Source organism: Amblyomma mixtum, chromosome 8 (assembly GCF_055824585.1).
Source record: "Amblyomma mixtum isolate Tamu chromosome 8, ASM5582458v1, whole genome shotgun sequence".
Taxonomy (NCBI): Eukaryota; Metazoa; Arthropoda; class Arachnida; order Ixodida; family Ixodidae; genus Amblyomma; species Amblyomma mixtum.
In genome coordinates, this window is record NC_143019.1 from 1,764,367 (window position 1) to 1,791,343 (window position 26,977).

Genomic DNA, 26,977 nt, shown 5'->3' on the forward strand with positions numbered 1-26,977 from the left:
AGAACCAAAGGCCAAAGCTCACCTCCGCAACTGTGGTCAGCAACCAGCGGCTGGCAATGAAGCTGTATGGTTTTGTGGGCGCTCGCGTGTCCATGATACCTTTGGTAACAATAGTACTACAACACGCGCTGTTTTTGCATCATGCCCCTTTCGCACAGTTTCGCCGCCATTCTTATGATTCGGTCATTCTTAAAATAAATACTGGACTGGAAACGTTTCTCTAATTTCACAGATAGTGAGAAGGCCAGAAGCACACAAAGCAACGAGACATCCGGCATCAACTAGCAGCGGGTGCGGACCACTCGAGCAAGAAACCCGGGCGCGCGCGACCTGTGATGGCGAAGCAGCGTGTCTGGCTCTTTGTTTTCGTCCTGTTCGTTACAGCGTGCACAGAAGAAAGAGAAAGAGAAAAACCTTGCTTAGCTTACATGTTTTGCAGGAGTCCGGTGGTCGGCATCCTACCGCGTGCAAGACGCCAGCCGGCGCTGTGGACGTCAATGACGACGCTAAACTGAGGATCCGCCAGCATATTTCCAAACCGTGAGTAAACAGAGCAAGAAGTCAGCCGAGCCACGTAGTGAAAAATTAACTGTTTTTAAGGATGTGTATGAGCGCAATTACCATAGCTGAACATTCTTACTTCAGTGGCAACACTGATTTCTAGTCTGGTTTTCAACTCGTGTACAGAACTTCGAATACCATTTTTACTGGCACGCTTTAAGACGCTTATTATTTTTCTCACTTTACACCACAGAAAACATTCTTGGTTTTATACTGGTGGTGTATTTCCGTAAGGTTGCATTCGGAGATGGCTTACAGCAAAAATCGCTGTAATAAAAACCAATTTTTCGTATATTTCTTTTTAAACTGTCATTCTCTAACTCGCAAATAATTTACTATTGCATTTTATGAATAATTATGATGTGCTTTGCAGCGAAAATTGCCATTCATAAAGCTACCAGACGATCCGAAAGACAAAACCGAAAATTTGCGCATTGGAGAGTTAATGGACTGGAAATACTCGAACGGACTAAGAAGAGGTAACGTTTCAAAACCATCAAATTAAGCTGCATTGGAAAATTGAGTGATTAATTTTGGAAAATCTCATCATGACGTTCATATTCTTAATGCGAAAGTTACCCCTCTGTACATAGCTGTGTTCCAGGATTGAATAATAACGCATATGAACCTATTCGTGGAACCAGTTTGTTTTTCCACTGACTAGTGTTCAGTGTCTCTTTAGGTTAAAAAAGGACATTAATTTGACTTGTAACTGTTTACCTCTACAGTCTCCAACATTTATTGATGGCAGCCACTCACACTGAATTTCCCTGGTCGTGTGCAGAAATATGATATGAACACTGCCGCATATACAGGCTAACGGTAGTAGAAATTCCTTTACCGAATTCATCAACAATCTGCCATTCACTTTTTTTAAAGTTATGCCTAAAGAAGAGGCTAGACTTGTTTAGTACAAGTGCGTAGCACGCAGCGAGATAACAGCTTCTGACTTTCTTTACTTCTCGATTCCTATCTATAAGTACAGGCGTGCCCAGACCTGATAACCACTCTTCCTCCATTGCCCCATTCCCTTGGGAGGAGGCCGTGCGGACCGCGGACCTGGAGAGCCAGATCGCCCTAGTTTTCCGGACCCAGTCTGAGTCTGCCTCGAAAGGTCTGCCGACTAGAGGCCCGTAAACAGAGGATATCTTAGTCTCTTTATTTTCTTCAATAAAAGTTCGTGCCTTTTTATCTTCTTCGTGGCTTGTGAAGTTGGACACATCATTTCGCCCCTTGGGCCAAGAGCTATCACGACGGCGAGGAGCTTATATTTTTGTACCTTTTGCAATGAGCAGCAAGATTAAAGCTGAACTTGAATTGGGGAACACCAAAAGCATCAACTAGTAAATTGCGAAATATTGTAACTAAAGGGCCGTCAGGAGCCCCGAAAGGTATGAAAACAGCAATTAAAGGAATAAAATTGCGCAAAGGGATTGAAGAAGAAAACTAAAGAGACGTGAGGACAGGGCAGAGCAGGACATTGGGCTCTCTCCTGTCCTCACGTCTCTTTAGTTTTCTTCTTCAATCCCTTCGCGCAATTTTATTCCTTTAATTGCTGTTATGAACCAACTCGCACAGACGAAAGTTCTTATTGGGTATGAAAAGATGATTTGCGCGCTGCTCAGGAGGTAGGTATGCACAAAGACGGGTGAGCAAAGAATTAATCGGCTGGAAATACGAAACCAAGATGAATGATTTTATCGGCAGGGGTATCAACAATGGAGCCAAAAAAACTCTGAGACCTTCCCTATGTACATTAATATAGAAGGCAACCGCAATTTAAAATGAAGTAATAAAGCAGAAGTTAGTCGGTAATTTTACCTCGGTCAAGTCTAGTGCGAAGTTCTGTAAAGCTTACTCAACATTCTTCACGCGGCTGTGTCCAAAGCAGATGACAAAAAACTAGACTGCGGTAGCAGAGATAGGCGTGGCGCATGGGGAAAAACTGCATGCTGTAGCCAAACTAAGTGTGTTTTCTTTTTGAGTTGAAGTGCTTAAGTGGGTTCAAAAAGCCTCGACCAGAGCAATACAAAATAGAGAATGCAAATGAGTGATTCTCGCTGACGAAATGATCAGTGTTAAAAAGTGCAGTGTCACTAAGTCGCCTGTGCGACTGTGCCAGCATCTCATTTCCATCGGGAATGAACCGTGCAGACAGAAATGACAGAGACAGGAGACAAGCTCTGGACTCAACAGGGCCCGAGGCACCCATGCTCAACAATTCTGGTCAAAAGCATTTTGAAACGTGAAAGAATTTATGAACAGAATGTTTTTTTTATGTTGTCAGATTTTACTATAACAAGCAATATATCAGCAGATCTCCCCTCCATAGGTTCGAATTTTTTGTAGCGAGAGCTACTCTACGCTACCCAGTCGAGCATTTCACTGTGAGCCTCGGAGGCCGATAGTGCGCATGCGCGAAACCAGAGAGGAGCAGCAGGTGCGCGGCGCATGACGTCAGAGTTTGCCGCCGCCGTCGCGCGAGGAGCGGCGCCGGTCCGACTACGCCCGCCGGCGCCACGCATGACTGCGCATGCGCGGCAACCGGAGAAGGGTAGGAGAAACAGGGCGCTGAAGCCATAGGCTATCGGCGTTTATTGTGTTCATTGGATTTGGTGTTGACAACGTCTTACACTCCGGTCATTTTAAGGAAAAGAAGTGCTCATAACTGGTTCCCTGGGTCAGTGGACGCCTGAATCGCGCTTATAGGTACGTGGGGTGATGATTAACCGAATACGCCTTACATACATATACATTATACATAATACATTATAGTCACAAATACAAGCTCGACAACATGCTTAACCAGGGGGTAGCTATCGCTCTCGCTACGTATATTCTGGCATAGCTGAGCTAAGCCACTGCCATTTTTTTTTGCTCTTCACGTTTAGTTATTGTCAAAAGCGCTCACCACTGGTTTTCTGCTGGAGCAGTCAATGCTCCGTGCGAGCGATGGAAAAAGTATAAAACAAAGCTTTTTGTACGCAGAGAAATAGTGTACCATTGCCTTCAATATTTCCTTAACACTAGTTATAATTTTTCGATATCGGCAATTTCTGTAAAAGAATGTTGAACATGACCAGCTTGGGCGCGTTTGTTATCCAGTTCGAAGTGGACAGCGGAAAACGGAGAGAGAAATTCAACGATAAACTTCATGTCCGACCAGAATCTTGTGAAAAACAGCGCTTGCAGACAAAGGACCTGAACGAGAAGGACACAAAACGGCGTTGACTAACAACTTTATTTCGGAAAGCAGCCGATCCGCACCTTTCGGAAAGCATCGACTGCTTTCCGAAGTAAAGTTGTTAGTCAGCGCCGTTGTGTGTCCTTCTCGTTCAGGTCCTTTGTCTGCAAGCGCTGTTTCTCACCAGATGTACCTCAACCAACTCGCCCACCAACACACCTAGACCAGAATCATCATCAAAGCAGCTGCTACCGTGCACGCACCCTCGCGCTTTGTCATCGCATGTAGGACGAAGAAGAAGTTTCTGCGCAGCGCCCGCATTCATATTTCTCAGCTTTCCAGCAGGTACCACCGCATTTTGATCCCAGGGCGCAGCCAGGAATATATCGACTCTCCCACCGTCTACACTGTGCTCGCCAGAGCACCAGAGCACCGCGGCTGAGCAAGACCACTCAGTCCACCGTTCCACGAGGGGCGTCGGTGGTCATTGAGCCGCTACCACAGCTGAGAGGCCTCCGGCTATCACTCCCTACTGGGAAAGAAGGTGAGCGTCTACCTGCTCGCGTTTGCTTAGCCCAAAACCTTCTCCCGTGACTTCGTTACAGTTAAAAAAAGACAGTCAAGATCAGAAATCACAGTAGCGCTGCAGAGCGCCACGGTAGTTGCGAGATTGGAATTATTGCGATTGAGAATGAAAAAGGTATCGAATCTGCTAACAAGTACACACGATATCGGGGGAAGCTTCAGAAGTTATCCACAGCGTCATGATACTACTCTCCCGGCATCTGGCAAAATAGCCCGTAGTGAAATTTGCCGATAGTTTGATCTCAACGGCTGACTCCGCTCACATCACGACACGCAGCCAATGAAACGACTGCAGATATTCTCTTTTCCAGTGGTTTTTCCGCTACAATACCCAACAGAAACAGCTGCCGGCATCCGGCAATCAAATCTAGCCAACGGAATTTCAGAATGGGACATACAGGCCACCCGCTCCCAGAGGAGACAAATACTTGCTGGTCCTGCTTTCTTTTTTTCATTTAAAAAACCAAAAATTCTTACCGAGAGGGCTTCTGATATCACGTGCCTACAGTGAGCCAAAAAGTCTACACTACGGGAATTTTGTTCTTGGGGTTATTCTGCCGGCTGCCGACAGTGTAGCTACTTCCTATTAGGACGCGAGCCAATGAGACGACTCTGCCAGCATTCTGTTTTCCAAGCTATTATGGCGGCGAACATTGATTTTCGCGCTATTCTGCCGGCTGCCAGGCAATACAGCCACTGCTTTTAAGTACAACGTTCTCTAATTCATGATCGCGCCTAAGTTCGTGTAGGAGAGTAGCACCTCGCTCATTTACACTGCTTATATAAAGATTTCTTTTTTTTATAACAAAGATCTGGCACAAGTACGCTCGGAGGAGAGCTCTCTGGCACCTTTTTCACACATCCCTGTACAATGAGCACAAACTGGGTTTCTGCTCCTCTTGTTAAGGAGACGCTGGAAAGCCAGCAAATAAAGGAGCCAGGCGCCAAGAGCGCTTTCCGAGAAATGCTTCATCAGTCCCGGAATTCACCTGCCGCCGGAGCCCAGTCCACCACTGCGGAGCCCTGTGCGCACGTTCTTCAATTTGGATATGAGCGGTCCTCAGCTAAAGATTGCTCCCCGGTGCTACGAGGTGCTGTGTGGTCACCCGGAAGGGAACGACATTCAGGAGGGATGCGCTCTTTCGGAGAGTTCTCGATTAATTTTCCGGATCAGCAAACCGCTATTCCTTGGCCACGATCGCCAGGACGCTTCTCAGAACGGTTGGCCAAGCGATCCATCAGCTTCTATGACGTCCCAGCTCGTGGATATTTTACCACTCAGAACAGTGACCCATTACGAAGATATTCAGAAACGGCTCCGTCCATAGAAGAAGCCCAGCAAGTCCATCATAGTCCCGCAGTTAGCGGCTACAAGCCGCCACCGTCAACGTTTGTGCGGATCCGACATGAGAAAGCCACTGGTTCTACGTCGCTGGAGATGCCTTGGACAGCGCCATTACGAGTCACCGCTGGCCAAGTAGTCTCGACGAAGGCACAAAGGGTTAGTGCTGGGAACTTTAGGGTTCGAATTTGCGATTTTCGCGCAACTCCTGGGCATTTTTTTCGATGCATGTCACTGACTACGACGTATGTTCTTTACATATAAAATTGCTAAGAATATCTAATAGCTAACAGAATAGCTAATAGCTAAAAATATGTAATAGCTAATAGAATGGCTAATAGTTGAAGCTATGTCCGAATGATAATACAAGACAGTTCAAACGAAAGGCTTTCATGGGACAAGGAGCCATGAAGAGCGCTTTTCTTTCATGCATGTTCCCATCGGTAGCTGACCAGGTGAAACATCTTCACGAAAGGTTTATTTGTTATTGGTGTGGTTTCACACTTGCTGCCTCGTCGATGTTCTGAGCCTCCTCAAAGAATTGACGGCACTTGATATTGCACCTGCGGACTTTGTCAGGTTCAGAGGCGCCGTACCTGTTTGGTTATAATCATCAAAGCGGGAGAAGTGTGGCCTAACTACTTTGTATAAAGACCAAGCGCAAAAAGACATGACACAAGTAAGAAATAAGAAGGAGGAGGCATGCGCATGTGTCGTGCCTCTTCGCCGCGTGCTGTATTTTTTGCGCTTCGCCCTTTTGCGCAACCATAAAACTGCCCCCCCCCCCCCCCCCCCCCCCCCGAGTGTATTAACGACTTCTGACGGTGACTGTTCAAATGCAACGGTGTCTCCAATGAAGCGTGCTAACTGTTCGTATAAACCCTCAATGTACCTAAGGTAACAGTAGCGAAGAGGAGGCAATGTAAAAAAACGTATGGTTTGTTTAAATTACAACCTCTAGCACTCTTTTTAAATGAACTTCCATACAACATGCGTAATTGAACTTGATTTCATTGACTGTTGGCTTCCCTCATTAGTATTACGTAGCAAGCACCTCATTTCCCTTCCCTCGTCAGGTCAAATTGCAGGTGCAGTTTCTAATGTCTTCCTATGCAACATTTACTCATTTTCCATGCTTAGTTCAACAGCGCCAAAGGCACAACGAGACGTATGGCCAACACTGTGCAAAATAAGGCCGTCTTCCGCAGTCTCTCTATGATTACCTGAAGCTTGTGTACTGCTTTAGCTCTATCTTAGTAGAATGGGAAGCTGCTTGGGCTCGGGGATCATTTTCAGTGCAAGTTTAGCATGCTACACTGACAAAGAGTGAAGTCCTAAGATTTATTGCCTCTTGCCGTCATCGAGAATCACGAAAAAACATCCACTGCTATCCACAGATATAACTGAATTACGGCCTTTAACCTCACCTCAACGAGTCCTAGCTACATGCAGGAGTAGGTGACGACGGTTTCCTATCGAAGCGAAGATGCCACTTTTGCCAAATTGATGCAGTCCAAGTGCTTTGATTTTAAACAAATACTAAAGCTCGCTAGCATTTACGATAGTTTTAAGCTCCTAAGCGATAAAAAGAGTTCCATTTATCTTTTGAGAGATTTGACACGTTGACAGTGCGAAACGAACTGAGTTAAAGAGCTCGGATGCACATCATTTTGATTTTGCACTTTTAACGAAAGGGCTTCGTTAATATTGAAACAAGAAATATATTGAGACAATAAAAATGCTGCCATGGTTTTGTTTCCCTCGCAGACACCTGGTGCTAGATCGTCAAGGCCGCTACCTAGAAGCCAGGGACGCCAATGAGGAGCTGACGCATGCGTTCTCAGCTGGAAGCTCCGGGGACACGTCCGCAACACAAGTCCTAATCGCGCTGCCGTCAAAGCCCCACAACCAGCGGTCATGGTCAAATGACGGAGTAGCCACAGAAAGTGTGACGCTCTTCGCGAAACCAGAGATGACCAAAGGAGACGTTTCGGCGGCTTCCCCGGGCGTGGGCCGGGCAGGAGCATCGGGAGCAAACGTATTCTCTAACGCGCCTAGTAGGCCCAGCATCGTTGGCGGTGGGAATAAGAGAGGCCCATCACTGGTGCCGCTCACGGCGGGCTTTGACAAGCGGCCTTCTATGCAGAATCCTCAATCGGCGATGGGCGCGAAGGCACCAGGGGACAGTAAGTGAGGAGTCTATTATAGTATGAAAGTTATTTTGTTCATGCTGCAGACTTAGAACCATGAATCAGTGCTCTCTTACCAGTCGGGAGCTGTAAGCTAATGAAAGTCGTTTAAAAAGCTCCGCCTTTTGAAAGGGGCAGTCCTTCCGCACTGTTGATTTCGGCAAAAAAAAACAGCCTGCAATTTCAGCTTCCTGAAAGCTCGAAAGTTCACCAAAATGCTTCACATTAAAAACGAAATGTTCTGCAGAAAGCCTGAGTCGTCAACTCAGGTTGCTCAGACAGCCTTCTCCTGCCAACATCTTTTCATTCGTAGAATGTCCGCCAGGGGTACCATTCAAAACTGATTTCTTTCAGACTCCTACCTTGAGATCAATTGGCTGTGTTGTACTGATGGGGTATCTGTGCGCTTCACAGTGCAGTGCGTGGTAGATTAGAAGGTTTAATTTTCCTCCAAGCCTGTACCGTTTTGCATGCCATCATAGCTATTGCATAGAGGGTTTATAGATTTTCCGTTTGACAATTTTTTTTTTCACATACTGCTGCTTCGGAGGAGCCTATGGCGGGTAGGAATGAAACTGCAAGAACAAATCGCAGTGCGCAGAATATGATGACATTATGAAAGCACAGTAAAAAATGCTCAGTACGAAACTGCATAATAGCACTCGTAAACTTATGAGCTCATTCAGTGACCGAACTGTGCGCTTCTCTTTCCCATCAGCAACAGCTGCCGGTCCTTCCGCAGCACCTACTCCGGCGACCGTGGTCACTCCGTACTCGCCTATGCTCGAGTCAGAGCTGTTTGAGAGCGAGTCGGAGTCCATAAATGAGCCTCTGTACGAGCTCTCGGACACCACAATCCTGGACGTCAACCCCAGCCTCTTACTGCCGCTTTCGGGCTGCAACTTCTTCCTCATAGTGGGTAAGGAGCGCAAGTGGCCTAGCGATATCCAGCTGGTACAAGTGGCCTAGCGATGTGGCAACTAGCAATATCTGTCCCGCATACCAGCAACCGCTTTTGGTGGCGGCTGCTGCATCGATGGGGTGCACTGGCGCCACAGACGCAGTCTAGTATTTTAAAACATTTCAAGTGATGATGGTAAAGTAGAGTTAAACCGCTAAAGCCCTTCTATGTGCTGTGCTCATTCAAAATAATAGTGTGTAGTATATACTCTAGGTGGCGTGGCTCGTTACGGGGGGAGCCACGAAGTTTTAACACCTGTCGGCGCAAGCTTCGGCGCTGGCCTGAAATCCTTTGCCAATTTAAAATACATTGACCTGCCGAAACAGCAAGTTCTGATCACAGTTCATTATGACAGGGCAGGATCTACAAGATTATGACGATATCTTAATACCCTTATGCATCAGTAGACTGTCTTTGCATACCAGGCCGTACATGGCGTACACATTACGTATATGACCGCTTACGGTATATATGTTATCGACGCTCGTGCATGGGAGAATTATAAGAAGCGGGAATCTAATGAAGAAGATAGCCAGTAGAACAATTAGGATAGCATTACTCCATCCCTCGAGTGGTTTCTCTTCTCATAAATGCTGCGCTGCTTAGTCGTACACGGACGGAGAAACTAGACAAACGCTGATTGTAAGCGCAATCTACCAACTGAAGTTTTATTCCTTGGAATAGGAAAAAAGAAACACCAGGTCACGACGTAATCAGAATTCGTCCGTGTACAACTAAGCAGCACAGCATTTATGAGAAGATGTTCCAACTAGCCCAGTCCCAAGCACTTCTTAAGGTTTCTCTTCCCACACAGTCAGTGCTCTTCACACATTTATTACAACACAGTTTCTGAATTCTATTCACTGAACTTTTTCACAGTGTACTTTACGCAAATAATGCTACTTGTACATTTACACAAGTTAATTACTTCTCCCTGCGCTAAGCATACTTTCATAAGACCACCAAGCAGCGTTCCTGCAGGTCCGGATAAAACGCTGAAAAAATTTATAACTGCTCCGGTCATCTTATGGGGCAACGGGGTACATCAGATCGCGGGGCTTTTCTGGTGGCCGCTGTGCCACTACAAGCAAACAGAATATCGGACGCCAAAATGCACTTTGCTACTCGCCTAATTACTGTATACATAATTACAACTTATCTAATTACACACATACTCATTAGCCTACACTTGTAAGGTACCGCTTTAAGTGAAAGACCACACCGTATACATACATAACCGCGCTTCTTTAGCCCCGGGCATAGTACTACGTAGCACGCTTCGACGATCCAACTCTTGTCACGGTTTACCTAAATAAAGTTCGGAAGTACACCCGTCCATTCATCTGCCTAGAGCTCTTGAATGGCGCGCCGGGGAGCACGCTTGTGTTATTTCTGAGTGGACTGGGGCTCTAAACATGAGCTTAACGGTCATGCACATTCCTGTAGATTGAGGTTAGCTCCTCTTGCCGTTAAAAGCTGTATCGGACGCACTATGCTGTGACGATTGTTATAAAAGCATAACAGCGCGCACTGTTGGAGAGCTCGAAACAGTTGTGTGGACAAATGCACTTTATATATGTGTTAGCATTTCACTGGTGCACTCGCGCATGATGCCAAGAAACCATCATGTGTTCTGTACAGAACTCGTCCAAAAATATCACTGAAGCGTTCTGCGTAATATTTTGGATGCGCCAGTATCTAAGCCATACAACCATGCCTGCGCGGCCTAGTGGGTAGCGTGCCTTTCTGGCGACCGATGGCTCATGGGTTTGAATCTCGACTGAAATTTATAGCAAACATTTATTTATATAAAAGCAATTACTGTATAAAGTTAAGTTCTGTGAGACATGTTCCGACTAATTCACATTAGAAGCTCTGTTTTCATTTTATTTTTATACCCGACATCAAAGCGGGACGTTGTTTTGCCACACGTGTCGCATGGGCCTTTTGATAAGTGCGACGTGGGTTTCTGGCCACGACGCCGAAACCTCCTTTTCCGCTGAACGGCAGCCTCTTGCTGTCGGTTAAATACAGGTGCTGTCTGTCCAAGAATGGCGGGATGTATTCTTCCAGCCACTGAACGCAGTGTTTGGCCTGTGTATTTACAGCATTGATTGGCAGGCCGTGCTTCCTCCTGGAAAGCCTGTTTTTGTCACAATGATGTTACGTACGTTTGTGATGTGAAAACTACAGCGCATGTGCACTTCCATTTCATCGCAGTGTCTTCACTGTTATTCCTCGGCTCCGTGTACGCCTACTTAGAGCAGGAACCCACTCCTGCTTCGACGTCGGCTAATACGTGGCTCGTGTACCTATTCCTCCACTTGGAGACCGTTTTCATGGCCGCGTCGCTGGTCGTCTTCGTCGTCGCTTCGATCGGCTTCCTGGGCGCGCTGCGGCAGAACGTCACCCTGTTGGACATGTACAGCACACTGCAGGGGGCCTTCGTCAGTGCTGAACTCGTGTTCATCATCCTCACCTTCTTCCTGCCGCTGATTGGCCGCGAATTCGTCATCTCCCACATAACCACCGAGCTGATTGTCCACTACCGGGACAACACAGACTACCGCAACGTACGTGGCCGTGATCTGACGAGTTTTGGGAAACACTTAGAGCTATATTTCAGAGAGAAAGGAAACTTGGAGGCTTTTAAATGTCTTGACATTAAATTCAGTGCAGCGCGGTTAAGTATGAAAAGGAATACGATGACAATAAGGACAAGGGACAGTCAGCGAACAGAGCTGTGGAAATGTGACCTAATATTGCGCCAGTTAGAAGGGAGAAGGTGGTTTGGTTTGTTGTGTGTCGTTTAATACTTTGAAGTGCTTCAGGATATGGGAGACGCTGTAGAGACGGGGCCCTAATAATTCTGAACACCGGGGGTTGTTTAGCATGCGCGGTTATTTCACAGTGCACGGGTATTTAGCACTTCTCGAATGAAACGGGACTACCGCGGCCGTGATCGAAGCCGTGTCTTTCGTGTCAACAGCCGAGCTTCCCAACCACTGAGCCACTAGGAAGGGTAAATGAGTGGAAATGGACATGGGCAAAGCATAAAGTGCGAACAGGAGGTAGCCGACGGTTTTCTAGGGTAATGGAATCCAGGTAAGCGAAGCACAGCAAGGGGTGCTAATGCCAGGTGAGTGAATAAGATTACGAAGATCACGGGTATAAAGTGGCCGAAACTCGCGCAATTTTTTGTGCGAATTTTTTGTAAACGAATTGCCGAGGCCTCTATCATGCAGTGGACTTGGTCACCGAAAATAATGATGCTGTTGAAAGCTTGTTTGCATCTATGAGATACCGCATCAAAGGCTGATTTAATCGTGGTAACCAAGTAGATTGCCACTACGGAAGTCCATGCATACCATGTAAATTCAGTATAGTCAGGATAAAGAGAGCAACCTTCTGTGGATTGCGGTTGCTGACAAAATGACCAGCTAGATGGCCGACGGAGCCCGACTGAGAGCGCGTATTAGAATGAAGCCAGCGGCACCAGCGAGTATTTCTCGTGTCTTTTTACTGAACCGATGCAGGAGATCGACTACGTGCAGTCGACTCTGCGTTGCTGCGGCATGACGGAGAACGCGTACCGAGACTGGAATGCCAACGCCTATTTCAACTGCAGCCCCACAAACCCGAGTGCCGAACGATGCTCGGTGCCAGCGTCTTGCTGTCGACGACCCGACAAAGCGGGTATCGGCCTGGACGACGACATTCCCCCCACCACGCAAAGTACAAGCGCAAAAGGCAGTAGTGATAAGAAGGAAAATAAGCGAGAAAGCGAAAACCTTGAAGATGAGACTATCATGACCACACTATGTGGCCGAGGGGTCATGAAGCTCAATGAGCAGGAAGCCTGGAAGGTGAGCATATCTTTCTCGTCTTGCCGGGGAACGTTCCTGCAATCTGCCAGGAAGCAACACAAAGGCAGGCAGGTCAATGTGCATTGTCCTCTTAGTCTTTGTTACACCCGTGGCTTCTTCGTGTGGTGCACTCGTCATGAAAATGGAGATGAGTATTCTTAACTCCGGCACCAGCATCAGCATAGCCATGACAAGTTGCTACCATACAGTTTCTCAAAAGCACTGAGTGGCAAAGATTTGCTGCGGTTGTTCGATCGCCACAAAGGTGAAGGGAAGGTCATGCGGGCTGAGTGCACTACTCTAAGAATACCAGACTCAGAAGTATGAGCCGAGTGAACGCAGTGCACTCGCGGACGAAGTTGACGCAAGCGCGTGCAGTAAGTCACCGTGATTGTGTCCACATCCGCTGCAGCCGAAGCCGAGATAGGCGATGTAACGCGAAGTGAATAGTAAAAGATGCCTGAAATTCGACGTTTCCATTTGCTGAGTAGTGCTATGGTTGAGTTTCGCGCAAAGCGCCGCAACCTTACAGATTTTTTAAAATTTTTTTTTTGACGGAACAGCGCAAAACACCGGGACAAGAGACAAGCGCTGTTCCGTCAAAAATGAATAACCAACATGCCCAAGCTGCTGTCCTGGCTGTTTTTTTAAAAACCGAGAGAAAAAGACCAGTCCGATCACTAGATGAACCAGACAATATCAAAAAGAATGAGCTTCAGCCTGTGTGAAGGGTAGCAGACCGGATAAGCTTGCGATACTCGGAAACGTTGGCCAGACGACCGTGTTCACTTTTCCTGTGAACAATTCTCCTTAACGCATGGCAGGGATTGGCCATTCTAAACATTTCTTCTCGCGCTCACAGCACTCCGCATTTCTCCTGCTGACTGCGGCTGAACTCGTGGTCCCTCGTTTGTGAAGCCGTCGGAGTTGCCCGTGCCGCGCAATTCTTCTCTTAGTCACAAGGAGAAAAACCGAGCGTGGGCGCGTAAATATCGATTGTGCTGCGTGGTAGCCTCATGATTGTAAACTGGTCAACGAAGCCAATCGTGGTTCAGCTCCCTTAAAATATTTTCACTTCTAGAATACGACTGGTGTCGGCATGCTTTTCTTCCCCTGATCGTTTTCTTTGAACCTTATGAATAGGGTATTCTTGTTTCTTATATAGCAGTGGCCTACGGTCTGGCGCCGGCCATGTATGCGCCACTTTGATAAACGTTAGTCTTACGGCGCCAAGGATGAAGTCTTTACTCTAAACGTGGCAATCAGAGCGAAGCTGGCAAAGGTATCACTTGCGTGTAACCTTAAATGATTTGCCCTCCATACGACCATCGAACGTAAAGCTATGGAGTTGGTCAAACGTTTAAGGGAATCCCCCAAGGTGGAGTAGATTTGTAATAAGGGACCAACACTGTTCCCACTTCGAGTTATTGATCAATTCGCTCTCGCCCTACCATAAGCTTGCCGTCCCGGTTAGCTCAGTTGGTAGAGCGAGTACTGCTCCGGTGAAGCGGTGGTCCCGGGTTCGAACCCCGGACCAGGACGAATTTTTTTTTAACTGCGAAGTTTCTGAGAAAGCTGTTAGCTTTCCTTTGTAGCCGTATGGCTGCGCTTGGGTAGATGTCAATGAGTAATTACTCCCTTATTGTAAAGCTATGGAATGAGGTAGCGATCTTTTCGGCAACATATACGCAATTTTCGCTCACCCCTTCTGCCTATGGAAGCCCATGAAAAAAGAAACAGTGGGTTCGTTTTCTGACGGACTAGAAGTGACGCACAATGTTTCTTCAAGAAGAAAAAATTATAGCGCTCTTTTCATGGACATCAGAACATGGCTCATACCACGACCTTTTTCTGATCCCTCCTTCCCCACCCTGCCTGGTTTCTCCCATCTCCTCCTTCAGCGAATCTACACCCGGGGTTGCGGGCCCGCAGTCTTCCATTATGTGGAGTCCCGCGTCGTGGAGATTGTGCTGTTCATGCTGCTCGTGATACTCACGCACCTGATGCTGATGTCTCTATCGGTCAACGTACGCAAGGAGATAAGCGCACTCGGCAAGGTCTACGACAAATACTACAAGGTGACATTACCCTTTGAGCAGGTGGACGGGCACAATATTTTGTTTTTCTTCGTGTGCGCTTGAACGAATCGATGTCTGCATTCTGGGGTTTTAATGTTCCATAGGGACTCAGTCAACGAGATATGCATTAGGAGATGGTTATAGATTTATTCAGACCACCTGATATTTTTTAAAGCTGGTTCACATCACACAATATACGGTTCGATGTGTCTCCTCCGTCAGAATACGGCCGTAGGAGCTGGGATCGAACCCGTGACCTTGGAATGAGAACAAAAGTACGGATGGATAGAAGCAAAGTTTAGCGGCAACCTAACGCAGAAAAACACCACAAAACAAGATTTGGTCGCAATAGCCGAGAAGCTAAAGTGTTGGGTAAACGCCAGAATATTTTCAAGTAGATAAGACGTTCATCCACCGCGCAGCCATAGTAGCTATGGCGTTCGGCTAACGAGTCCAGTTCCCGGGGATGGAATGTCGGCCACTACGGTTATATTAGTATTGGGGGGACGTGCAAAATCTTCATATTGCTGAGCGCTGTGAATGCGAAATAAAGCAGAGCAGAAGGCGGAAATTAAACCACAGGCCTCTATAACGATGTGTCTCATAAATCATATGAAATTCTGGTGCGTCAAACCATCGAATACAGAATTGAACGTTCCTTCGTGAACTGCCTAATTACGTACGAAACATAGGAAATGAAAGCGTTTCAATTCTTACGAAAAAAAAAACACAACGTAATCACCTAACCTGTGTTCGAAACGCTTTAAATGACGCATATTTAATTTCTGATTACATTAGGAAATTTTTCTAAGAACCGAACGGGGACTACGCAGCCAGAAATGCTCTCTTTGTACGGAGCAGATTATATTTACAGCTCGCAGCTATTTTCCCTGAAACATAGTGCCCAGTATATAGTAAAAATTTTGTTATTTCAGGCATATTTCTAATAGAAATGCAACGTTTAAAGTTGAAAATTAGAAATTGTACAGAGAAGTTGTTCTAATGGCTGCAAAAACTTTGCTAGGCGCGTCATTTACCAAGGAACTTCCATGCATGGTGTCAGCTACACCGTCGACCCAATGACGCTGCAGCAAATTGAGCAACGCGTGTGGTGGCTACTCACACCGTCTTGCGGCCGTTTGTTTGGCGGTTCGACATTGTTACGAATGATTCGTCCTTTTAGCCTTCGCTGCATGGCCAATAAAAGCTTTCGCTGAGTGGAGTTGTAAAAACTAGGCTGTATATGCAACCAGCTCAGGGAACACACCATCTTCGTAAACACGTCCTGTTCAACGTCTGATGCTGAACTGAAAAAAAAAACTTTCCCCAACGCAGTTGGCTAGGCACCAAGACGAATTCTCTGTGTAAACATCGGCTTGCGAAGGAATACACGCCATTAATTTTTTTTTCTCAGATTGTCTTTGGCTGGCATAGAAGTGTTGCACCGTTGAACCTTCCGATCTGCGAACTGTTGGCACTAACGCGTCAGAGAAAACTACCTTGGTCCGTCAACGTGCCAGGCACTTTGACGTTCGAATAACAATTCTGCGCAGGAAGTATAAAGATGGCTTCTAAGTTGTGAACGTCCCCTTTAACGCTGAACGTCCCCTTTAACATTCTCAGGCACATACAGTCAATTTATATCGATGGTGTAAACTATTTCCAACACGTACTAGTTTGGACCACGACGTCACTGTAATTTTAGGGGGTTCGGCGGAAGGGTAGGTGTTGCTATGCTTCATCTTCCAGCAGGCCTTGTTTACCTCTTGAAGTTGACTGTGCAACTTTTCTTCATACATGTGATGGGTAATTTAGTCTATGGAATGCTATGAGGATCTAATAATCTTCTAGGGAAATGAACTGAACGCTGTCTCTTTTGCCTGTCTCTTCTATCTTAGGTAAACGTACACACTCATGTTTGGTCGTCGTTATTGCCGCAGGCTGTCTACCGGGGCCAAAAACGCATGAAGCAAATGAACGTGTTGGACGAAGAGAGTTTCCCCGCGGAGCCGTCCCCACAGGGCCCGCCACTTGTGTCCTCGCTCGAGGCTCGCAAGCAGAGGCACCGCCGGAGGTACCTGGCCGCGGCGACAGCACCCAGGCCTCAAGCCATAAAGCAGGGAACCCCCGGTCAAACTCAGAAGCCCGTGATCGCGACCACGCCTGCGGGTTAGTTCACGTTCAGGAACTTTTACCGCTTTGCATGGAGACTGAAACTCTATGTCGCTTCGGTCTCCAACGCTAAGAAGCATTCGGGCCACTCCATCAAATTTTTGTTCAGGGTAATCAATCAATCAATCAATTTTATTTCCTTAAAGACCCCTTTTCAGGGGCATTACATAAGGGGTGGGTACAACGTTTGGTGCGACAAAGAAATCATGCGTTATGATGATGACCAAAAGGTGTTAGCTCTGCGTGCGAAGTTCGCGGGACAGCTTATTGTTGCAATGTCAGCGGGAAGGCCATTCCAGTCCGCGGCGGTGCGTGAAAAAAATGAAGCTGCGAAGGTGACTGTGCGTGCACGTGGACGGCTGATCTGGAGTTGATGGAGAGTGCGGTGAGATATGCGTGCCGGAGGGACCATGTAGGGTGCAGTTCGTAGATGGCTGTAAAAGAACTTGTGAAATAATAAAAGACTGGCTGTGCGGCGGCGCAGCTCGAGTGGCTGTATGCCTGAAAGCGATTTCAGATATGTAACACTCGTGCTGTAATGATATGAAGAATGAATAAATCTGACTGCGCGGTTTTGCAAAATTTCTAATGCGTTGGTTAGATAAGCTTGATGTGGGTGCCAAATGGGTGATGCGTATTCTAATTTCGATTTCACAAGTGTTTCGTAAGCTAATAACCTAACATGCATGGGCGCATCGTGTAGATGACGTTTTAGAAAACCAAGGGATTTGTTAGCTGAAGAAATGATGTTAGTTATATGCGTTTTCCAGGAGAGGTCAGCGCACAAGGTTACGCCTAAATATTTGTATGATTCTACTGGCAGCACGGGAACGGAGTCTATGTGATAGAAGGGCACGAGCGGGTTACGGCGGCGATGAAAAGAGAGTACGTTGCATTTGTGAGGGTTAAGCTCCATTAGCCAAATTTTACACCAATCCCGAATCTTGTTAAGGTTGTTTTGGAGAGATAATTGATCAGAATTGTTATTAACTGCTTCATAAATAACACAATCGTCAGCAAACATGCGAATTTTACAAGACACATGCGAGGGCAAATCATTTATGTATATTAAAAACAAAAGGGGACCTAGTACGGAACCTTGAGGGACGCCAGATGTTACAGGAAGGAAGCTGGAAGTGTGTTCATTTACAAAGACGGACTGAGTGCGGTTAGTTAGGAATTCTTTAATCCATGCAACAACATTAGGATCGATATTAAGGTTAGATAACTTGTACAACAGGCGTTTGTGGGGAACTTTATCGAAGGCTTTTTTAAAATCAAGAAATATAGCGTCAGTTTGCAGGTTAAGATCTAGGTTGGCATGCAAGTCATGAATAAAAAGGGCTAGTTGAGTGTCGCAAGAAAAGCCTTTCCGGAACCCGTGCTGCGCAGGATGAAAAAAATTATTCGAATCCAAGAATGCAATGACATGGGAGAATATGACGTGTTCCATTAGCTTGCAAGGCACGCTTGTTAAAGAAATGGGGCGATAATTTAATGGAGAATTTGTGTTACCGGATTTGAAGACTGGAATGACCTTCCCATTTTTCCAGTCACGAGGAAGTTGGCCAGAAGAGAGTGACTGCTGGAATAGCAAACATAAGTAACTGGCACTGGTGAGTTTCGTATTCTTAAGAAATTTGGCGTTGACATTATCGAAACCGGCCGAAGATGAAAGTTTCATTTTATCGATTAGTGACAGAATTCCCGATGCGTTAAATTCAACAGGTGACATAACATTATAAATAAAAGTGTTTGGCACAGAAAAGGGGGCATCATATTCATTAGTGAACACTGATTGAAATGCAACATTGAACATGTGAGCACACTCTGCATGACTAAGCACGTCTCCTGCTTCATTTGTGACACTGATATCGCCTTTGTGTTTTGGGCTGATGGTGTCCCAGAATTTTTGAGGATTAGTGTGTAGTATTCGGGGCAAGTCTTTGTTAAAAAAGGAACGTTTGGCGTTCCGAGCAGATGAATTATATGCCTTTTCGGCTGCGTAATACTTGTCCCAGGCCGCCTGGTTAGTTTTTGCTTTGGCAGCGCGAAATAGACGCTTCTTTCTATTCTCCAAACGTTTTAGCGTTTTAGTGAACCATGGTTTCTGTGAACTCTCTCGGAAGGTGAACTTAGGAATGAACTGATCAGTTAGTTCAGTAATTTTCTTCTTAAATATAGTCCAATTTTCTTCGATAGACCGAATATGAAAATTAGTTCGGAAAGATTGAAAGAAAGCGTCTAGTTCACGATTAATCTCTGCGTAGTCACCCTTATCGTACAAACGGATCGTCTTTTTAAAAGTTTGGTTCTGAAGCGGAGTTAAGGCTATATCGGTATGAATTACTTCGTGATCGCTTATTCCAGGAAGAATCGTGACTGATTTAACACTTTCGGGATGACTGACGAGTAGTAGGTCTAATATGTTAGCGCTCGTTTGTGTTATTCTTGTTGGCGCCAAGATAACTTGTGTAAGGCCAAAGTTCAGGCACACTTCTATGAAATTTTTGGCTTCCACCGTGCCTGATGCTGAAGCAGTGTTAGTACTCCAGTCAATATCCGGGAAATTAAAATCACCAAAGAGAAGTATATGCGACTTTTGATATTTAGCAGTAAGTTCACACAGCAAGTTAGTAAGTTTCTCTGAAAAGTCCGGAGTACAATGCGGGGGCCTGTAACAAACACCGAGAAGAACCGACTGAGGAGGACAACGGCAGAAAAGCCACATTATTTCTAGATCAGACGAAATGGAAATGATTGAAAATGGTAAATCATTAGAAAAACCAATGAGCACTCCTCCGCCACGAGACCCCTGACGGTCCTTACGAAAAAGCTTAAAGTTAGATAAGTCTGCCAGGACCTCATTGTCGTTAATTTCGCTAGTCAGCCACGTTTCAGTTAGTACGAAGATGTTGCTATTGGACGAACGAACAAGACTCGAGATTTCTTCCCGCTTAGAAATGAAACTGCGGACATTAGTGAAAAGTACGGAAAAAGAAAGAGTAGACTGAGGTGACTGCCGGGACGCGGGCGTGGGGTGAGGCTGTGGGGTGCTTTTTCTAGATGGCTGCTATGATATTTCCTTAACAGTTTCCGAGGATTCGTCATAAACGTACCGTGCGCGACCGATAAACAAGGTTTTATAGCTCAGTTTATAAGCTGTAGATTTGGTTTTTGCAAAGGTGATAAGCTGTTTTCGGGCCTTCCGAACGGCAGGCGAGAAGTCTTCACCGGCGCTATATACAGTCTCTTTGAATTTTTTTTCCATTAGACAGAATTTCCAGCTTAGTTTTGTGGGAGTGAAATTTTGCGATTATTGGTCTGGTTTTTCCAGCTGTGTGACGGCCGAGGCGATGGGCGCGCTCGATATCGTTTGAAGCAACTGTTATATCTAAGGTAGTGGAACAAAGATGGATTACAGCTTCCTCAGATTGTGTGTAAGTTTCTGCGGGGTCATTATCAGGGATACCATAAAATATTACATTGTTTCGACGTGACCGGTTTTCAGCGTCGTCAACACGAGCCCCAAGGTTTTTTATATGAGCACACATTTCTGTTGTCGCTGTCTCCGTCGAGTCTAGTCGCGACTGCAGCTCAGTGATAAGTTGGTTTTGTGCCTCAAGGATACACATGCGTGCTGTTAAGTCTGCGATTGCCGTGTCAGTAGCCGTAGTTGTTTTTTCATGTCTTGTATCTCTGAGAGAAGTGTAGATTGCCCGGAAGACAGTTTCTTTAGCTCAGCAAGCACGGTTTCAAAATCAGGTCCCGGGTTTGTTTCAATATCCCCAGCCAAAAGTAACAAGGATCGAACAACCTGAACGCATTCAACACCAATACAGACACAGCTCCGTGGGCTCGGTAGCTGTAGTAAGAGATAATTGCTAGTTTTCTTAGCAAATAGACTGTAGAAGTTACCAACCTGCATGATGAAGGCGAAAGGGTTAGACTGTGCGGTTGCACAGCCACCGAGCCCACAGAGTGGCGCGGACGGGCGTTGCTCCTTTATAGCTTCCGCTGTTGATGTCGCTCGCAGTTCCGCTTGCCAGGGGTAAGGTAGTGTCCAGTGCTGCCCGAGGGGCGGTCCGGGAAATGGAGAGATGATGGCTGCGGTGTTGCAGCAGGGGCTGTTGTTGTTGCTGGTATCGGCATGCGCGGAAAACACTGCGGTTCCAGGGCGCGCAGACAGCAGGGCGGGGATGGCCACGCGAACGATGAACAGAAAAATCTGCATGATGAAGGCGAAAGGGTTAGACTGTGCGGTTGCACAGCCACCGAGCCCACCTATCTAAAAATCTATTCTAGGCTTTTGTCTATATGTTCACGTTTGTCTGGAAGCAAACGGCCCATTTATTATTCAGGCAATTTTATATTAAAAAATTTCCAGTCAGTGAATGGAAACGCGAGACGTCTACAATATTTTCATGATTACTGTTCTGGACTTAATTGGAGTATAGCATTCTTTGATGGAAAAGTAGGGAAGAGGACTAGTAATGGACATTTACACTGAAGTGAATTTAGCTCAAAAACGCATTATGAAAAGGAACAAATTCGCTTCAATGGAAAGCCAACTAACCCATATTCATGCTCTCACGAACAAATTTACAATCTCGATGGTCTCTCAGGCATAGAATCGGTAGAAGCTTGCCTTGATTACCCTTTGGAGTTGAACGATTTTTGATGCGCGCTTCTCTCGTTCGATCGAAAATGTCGAAGTGAAATGTGTTCTAGTTAGCGCTCTGAGGCGGATCTATCACGTTAGAGACGATGGGACGGGTGGTGAGGGCACATAGGCAAAAATAGATGGTAAGAACACACAACACTTCTGTAGTTGTTTTTATTTTTAAAAATTCATCAGCCCTTGACCAAACTATGAAGGGATGATGTCGCTGTTTAATTCAGATCAAGGGTGAGAAGGTGTCCTAAAAATTCTATTTCCTGATTTCTGCGATCGCGGATGTGCTGCACCGAACGTTTCTATGGCATATTTTGAAGCATCGAAACAAATTACTCTGAACAGTTTAAGTCTGCAACCCTAGTATACCCTTATGTCCAAGATGCATTGACAGGAGAGAGCTAGACTTAATTTGTGTGTGTTGATCTGAAATGATGTTCACTTACTTCCTTTGCTAGTTGGAATGGATTCCATCGGGGCACTCAGGTTACGTATTCTACTTAGTATTACGCTTTTTGTTTTAAAGTACAACGGACACGCAAGCTAATCTCCGCATCTCTTTGTTTTTGAATATTTTCGCTGTAAAATTAGTTCGCTGCCATTATTGGCTAAGCGTTACATATCCCGAATTTAGTCGCGCACTGAAAGCGCTAGCACCGGGCACTGGCACCTCAAATTTGACTAAATTTTTTTTACCTCACAACAAACGCGGACTGTATTGTGCAGATTTCTCATGATGATATTTAATGCTTTCTTGCGCCCTTTCTTTAACACTGAAAAGGCAATATTTGTAAAATTTCAAGAGCTCTACACTCTAACCCACGCGAAAAAAATTCATTACGACTGTTTCGCGAGGAATATGAGCACTAGAAAACACTAGGCCTGGTCTTAAAGGGTCTTTCTCTTTGATGCGCTAAAATAAGGTTCGTATCAACTTTTAGCGGTTAAGCTTTGTGCTGAATGGCATGAGCTTCGCTATGGCTAGCTCATTGTTTGCCTCTTTTTGGTCGATATTATACGGCACTACGCGAGTTATAAGCGAGGTTTCAGTTGAAAATTGTTCACTATCCTCTCAAACACGGAAACTGCGCTGAAGAGTAGATTTTGTTTGATTTAAAACGTGAGCCGCGGTTGGACAAGTATTTTTCCATCAGCTTAATTTTTGTGTTTTTTTCGACTGAGAGTTTTTATGAATGTTTTACCTCCGGAAAAACAATATAGAACATTTTCTGCAAAAAATTTTTTGAATAAATACAGGTAATGTTTCCAGTATGAGCGGTCAAATGATTTGTGGTTTATGGGGGTTTAACATCCTAAAACGACTCAGGCTATGGGGGACGCCGTAGTGGAGGGCTCCGGAAATTTCGACCACCTGGGATTCTTAAACGTGCACTGACATCGCACGTTACATGGGCCTCTAGAATTTCTCCTGCATCGAAATTCGACCACCGCGGCCAGGATCGAACCCGCGTCTTTCAAGTCTGCAGCTGAGCGTCATAACCAATGAGACATCGCGGTGGTGGTGAAAAGATTTAAGCAGTCGCTTGAATGCAAACGTCAGCACTTCATGGTTGTTAGGTGCCTGGTTATGGTTGCAGGCGAATGAAAATGATTTTAGGAGAGAGCGCTTTGGTAATTTAATGTCGTCGCAATAATTTGGCAGGGTGCCTGCAGGAACATCGCGCTTAAAAAATATACTGATGCTCAGTCGCTTCCAAATAAGGGGTCCCCAGTCGTCGACCAGGAATTGAAAAAAAAAAATAGCAGATAGTTTAGCATGGCTAAGCGTTGAATATCAAGCATTAGCGCCTTAGTTACTTGCTTTAGCGTTGTTTGTCATTGTTTGGCGTTGTTGGCATTGCTATTAAATGTAGCAAAGTCGTGAACTTCACACCCAGTTTATACATAAACTTTTCATACAGATACAGCCGCTGGATTAACGGCAGAGTTGAGCACTGGTGCAGTCGATGACTAAAGTCTCCGGACCACGTGTTTCTCAAATGAAGCTTATTACTCTACTATGAGACAGTGGGTGGAGTCGGCACTTGTGGAGATGAAGGAACAAAAATTTAACTTTTACCTCCACAAGTGTGGCCTCCAGCCGCCGAATAAGAGCAGAGCTATCGGCTTCGTTAGAGGAACACGTGGTCCGGAGACTTTTGTCCCCGACTGTACACGCACTGTTCTATGGTCGGTATAGTAGATGGACAGCCTGGCAGTATAGCAGTTGGTCAAGTGGGCAGCCTGCCTCAGAGCAGGCTTCAGCTATGCAGTTTTTGCGAGAATGCGGCTAATACTTCTAATGCGACAAACTGTAAAGGCCTTTGGCTTAAAATAACTACTACAAAGGCGTTTCACCAAAAGGCTTTTATCCTGAAGGCATTTACCTTGAAGGCATTCTCCCAGATGAAAGAAAGCCTGTCATGTGCACATACCTGACAGGTAGCCCACAACCCGGTGGTCAGATGTTCCGCCCGCCACAATGCAGGCTTCAGGGACGTAGTACATAAATAGGCAGATATACTCGAAATCTGAAAATGCAACTAGTAGTGTTACAGCGATGAAAAAACGACACCGGTGGTCTACCCTCCATTTAAATGTCGTGGCTTCATTGAAAAAAAACCCGCGCAGTTAGGCAGCTTGAAGAACTTAAGCGGCATGATCCGTCGTTAGCAGTTCACAGTGTTGGGATTAACGCGCAGCACAATCTGGGGAAACGAAATTAGAAAGACGACCGTAGCACAGAGCACCATGACGATACTGAAGAATAATGGCTTTTCCTGTTCGCATGATTCCAGTCGTACCATGCATACCTGTGCCTTTCGACGTAGAATAGGGTGCAGTTTTCTTTGCTGAGCTGCCTGCTTATGTGCACTGAAAACGATCCTGAAAACAACAGGATTCACTTCATCACTCTCACAGCATTGTATTTTGTTCAGGCTGATTTCCACCAATCAAAGCGCCTTCAATAAGGCCGTCCTTTAGGGGGAAATAATTGGACAGATGACGTTATTCGTCACCTAAAGGAACACCTGGATGGGCGGCGCTGTGGTGGCATTTAGGACGGAAAGTATACTTACCCGGCTTCGTCTGAGTACTAGATTAGACAACGCATTTAACCACTGTGCACACTAAATGGCAAAGGGCTACATATGACAATAGTTAGAAGCTAAATATCATTCGTGAGGGCACATAGTTAAGCGCTCGTTAGCGTTAGTTAGCGCTCGTGCTGTTCGTCTCTCGTTTCTTGTGTCCTCGTCTTTTGCTGCGCTACAGTGTCTTTGAAGTATGTACCAACAAGCCCAAAAAGCCACGCTACATAGTTAAGGTTTGTCTCAGATGAGACATAAGAAGTTCTTTCAACTTACTTCATTCTACAAAAATAAACTGTTATGGCCCCGAGCATGGCCAAGCGATGCAACTGCTACAGAGCATGTGATTGTAAAATAGAGCCGCAATTAAAATTTTGTGCAGCATTTTTTGGAAAGCGTCATTAGCGTTTGCTGTCAACCGACTGGGAAATGAGATATGGAAATAATCAGATACTTGTCTTAGCCTCTATTATTTTGCTTACCTGGAAGACTGTGTAAAAAAAACATATTTTTCAAACTTGTTATCTTTTTCATTTCAGCGGTCGCCAAGAAGTAACGGTCATGGCTAATAGCCGGCGACAACAAAGCCACACTTATTAAGAACTTCTACGGTCAATTTTCCACATGAATTGTCAGAAAATAATGGCAAGCCAGACAGCATAAAAACAAACTATTTGAAGCAACATAATTTACTGCGCTTTTTATATGGGAAAAAGAAAATAAACCATCACGAAACAGTGTCTCACGTTTAATTATTCGCAATTTATGGCTGCGGGTGCTCTGTAAGCCCTACTGATGCACGTAATCGCGCGATGAAAAAAGTCAGACTATTCGCTGAGGAGTATGAGTGCAAGGAGGTGTGCATGACTGCCATCAATGAAAGCAATTCTGCACTTGACGATAGTTCTTTTTTCGTGTGCACCAGTGTATGTACAGACACCACACATCAGCGTAATTTTGAAGCGAAAAGCTTCACTAGGCTCGTCCACACCGCGTTTCGCGTGAGCCACACTACAGATTTGCCACAGCTGCGCATGCGCGAAACCGAGTGACGTCACGCGGAGCGCAGGTGGCCGCTGGTGCAGCAGCCGTCGTCGACGCCGCACGCTGACTCTGTCGCCTGACCTTTCGCCGCCACCGCACGCTACTGCACATGTGCGCCGCCGCTTCTCCTCCTTGCCACCGTTTGACCTTTCGCCGCAGCCGTGCGCAGTGCGCATTTGAAAGGAGGCGTACATAAGGTGTGCTTGCCCACAGAACAGGCACAGACAATCGCCATGGAAGAAGAAGAAGCAACAGTCGGACGGCGCAGAAACACCGATCCAGAAGTGGTAGCTTGGGAGTTGGCTGAAAAGCAGCGAGAGCTTTTCACTCCGAGAAATCCAGGCTTAACCTTAGCTAAGCCACAGCCAATTTTTTTTGTCCTCATGACGTCTGATTGCCAAAGCATTTGTGAAATGCTACAGGAAATAAAACAACCTCGCCCATTGATAAAACGAGAAAATGGATAATTCGTCTAAAGCTACTAGTGATTAAGAAGGCTTTGCTTGGCATCGTTTAAAATGAATTTTAATTTATTTCCTTTCAGAAAATTTAGAACATTTTGCCAAAAATTTCCGAGGACTGCAGAATTTCGGGATGTGGGTTTTCTTTAGCAAAATAACCATGATTGTAGAATACGAATATTAGCTACAGAATGACAGTTATTGCTACCGTGAAAATTAAACATTGACAGCATATAAATCGCACACAACAATTTAAATGCTACCATAAATGACCTTAATATGGCAATAGTAGCTTTAATGTGGTGATCATAACATGTCTTTTACAGAGAGTTAATTCTTAGTACAAGGAACAAAACCAGTGTGCTTTCTAATATGCGCAGGTTTTGCACATTAAACGCCAGCAGTTCTGATTTACACGTTTTCAACAGATGCAATGGTCAAAAACCTCGAAACACGAAAAAATGTGGCAATCTATTTCAAAGTACGTGCATGCTTGCAATTTTAGGAAAAAAAATGTGAATGCAAATAAAAGTTTGTCAGCGAAAACACAACACTTTTTGTCTTCCAAAGCGAAAAGGTGAACTAAACTCAAGTCAATGATGAAACTTAGTCAAGTAACTTGATACATGTCTGTTGCCTGATCGGGTGCCTATTTAGTTAAAACGGGAGCAAGGCAAGTCTCTCACCTTGATTAAAGGAGTTGTCACCTCACTGCTATATTTTACTTATTTGATATGACCGATTGCCTCTTGGTGCAGACACTGAAA

General features: G+C 45.5%; 1 protein-coding gene across 1 annotated transcript; it reads left to right on the top strand.

Moving 5' to 3' along the window:
- The first annotated feature begins 11,161 nt into the window (after positions 1 to 11,161).
- LOC149331134 (tetraspanin-17-like) lies at positions 11,162 to 16,940 on the top strand. Its single transcript, XM_089555879.1, has 5 exons — positions 11,162 to 11,405; positions 11,594 to 11,610; positions 12,359 to 12,688; positions 14,590 to 14,766; positions 16,707 to 16,940. Exons 1-5 carry the CDS (start codon positions 11,162 to 11,164, stop codon positions 16,938 to 16,940), a joined length of 1,002 nt encoding a protein of 333 aa, XP_089412005.1.
- Positions 16,941 to 26,977: the final 10,037 nt, after the last annotated feature.

What these genes read in the sequence shown, in the direction of transcription:
- LOC149331134 (XM_089555879.1), top strand. Translation starts at nt 11,162, where the DNA reads ATGGCCGCGTCGCTGGTCGTCTTCGTCGTCGCTTCGATCGGCTTCCTG. An exon ending in ATGAGCAGGAAGCCTGGAAG is followed by an intron (nt 12,689 to 14,589) that starts GTGAGCATATCT and finishes CTCCTCCTTCAG; the next exon opens with CGAATCTACACCCGGGGTTG. An exon ending in TCTACGACAAATACTACAAG is followed by an intron (nt 14,767 to 16,706) that starts GTGACATTACCC and finishes TTATTGCCGCAG; the next exon opens with GCTGTCTACCGGGGCCAAAA.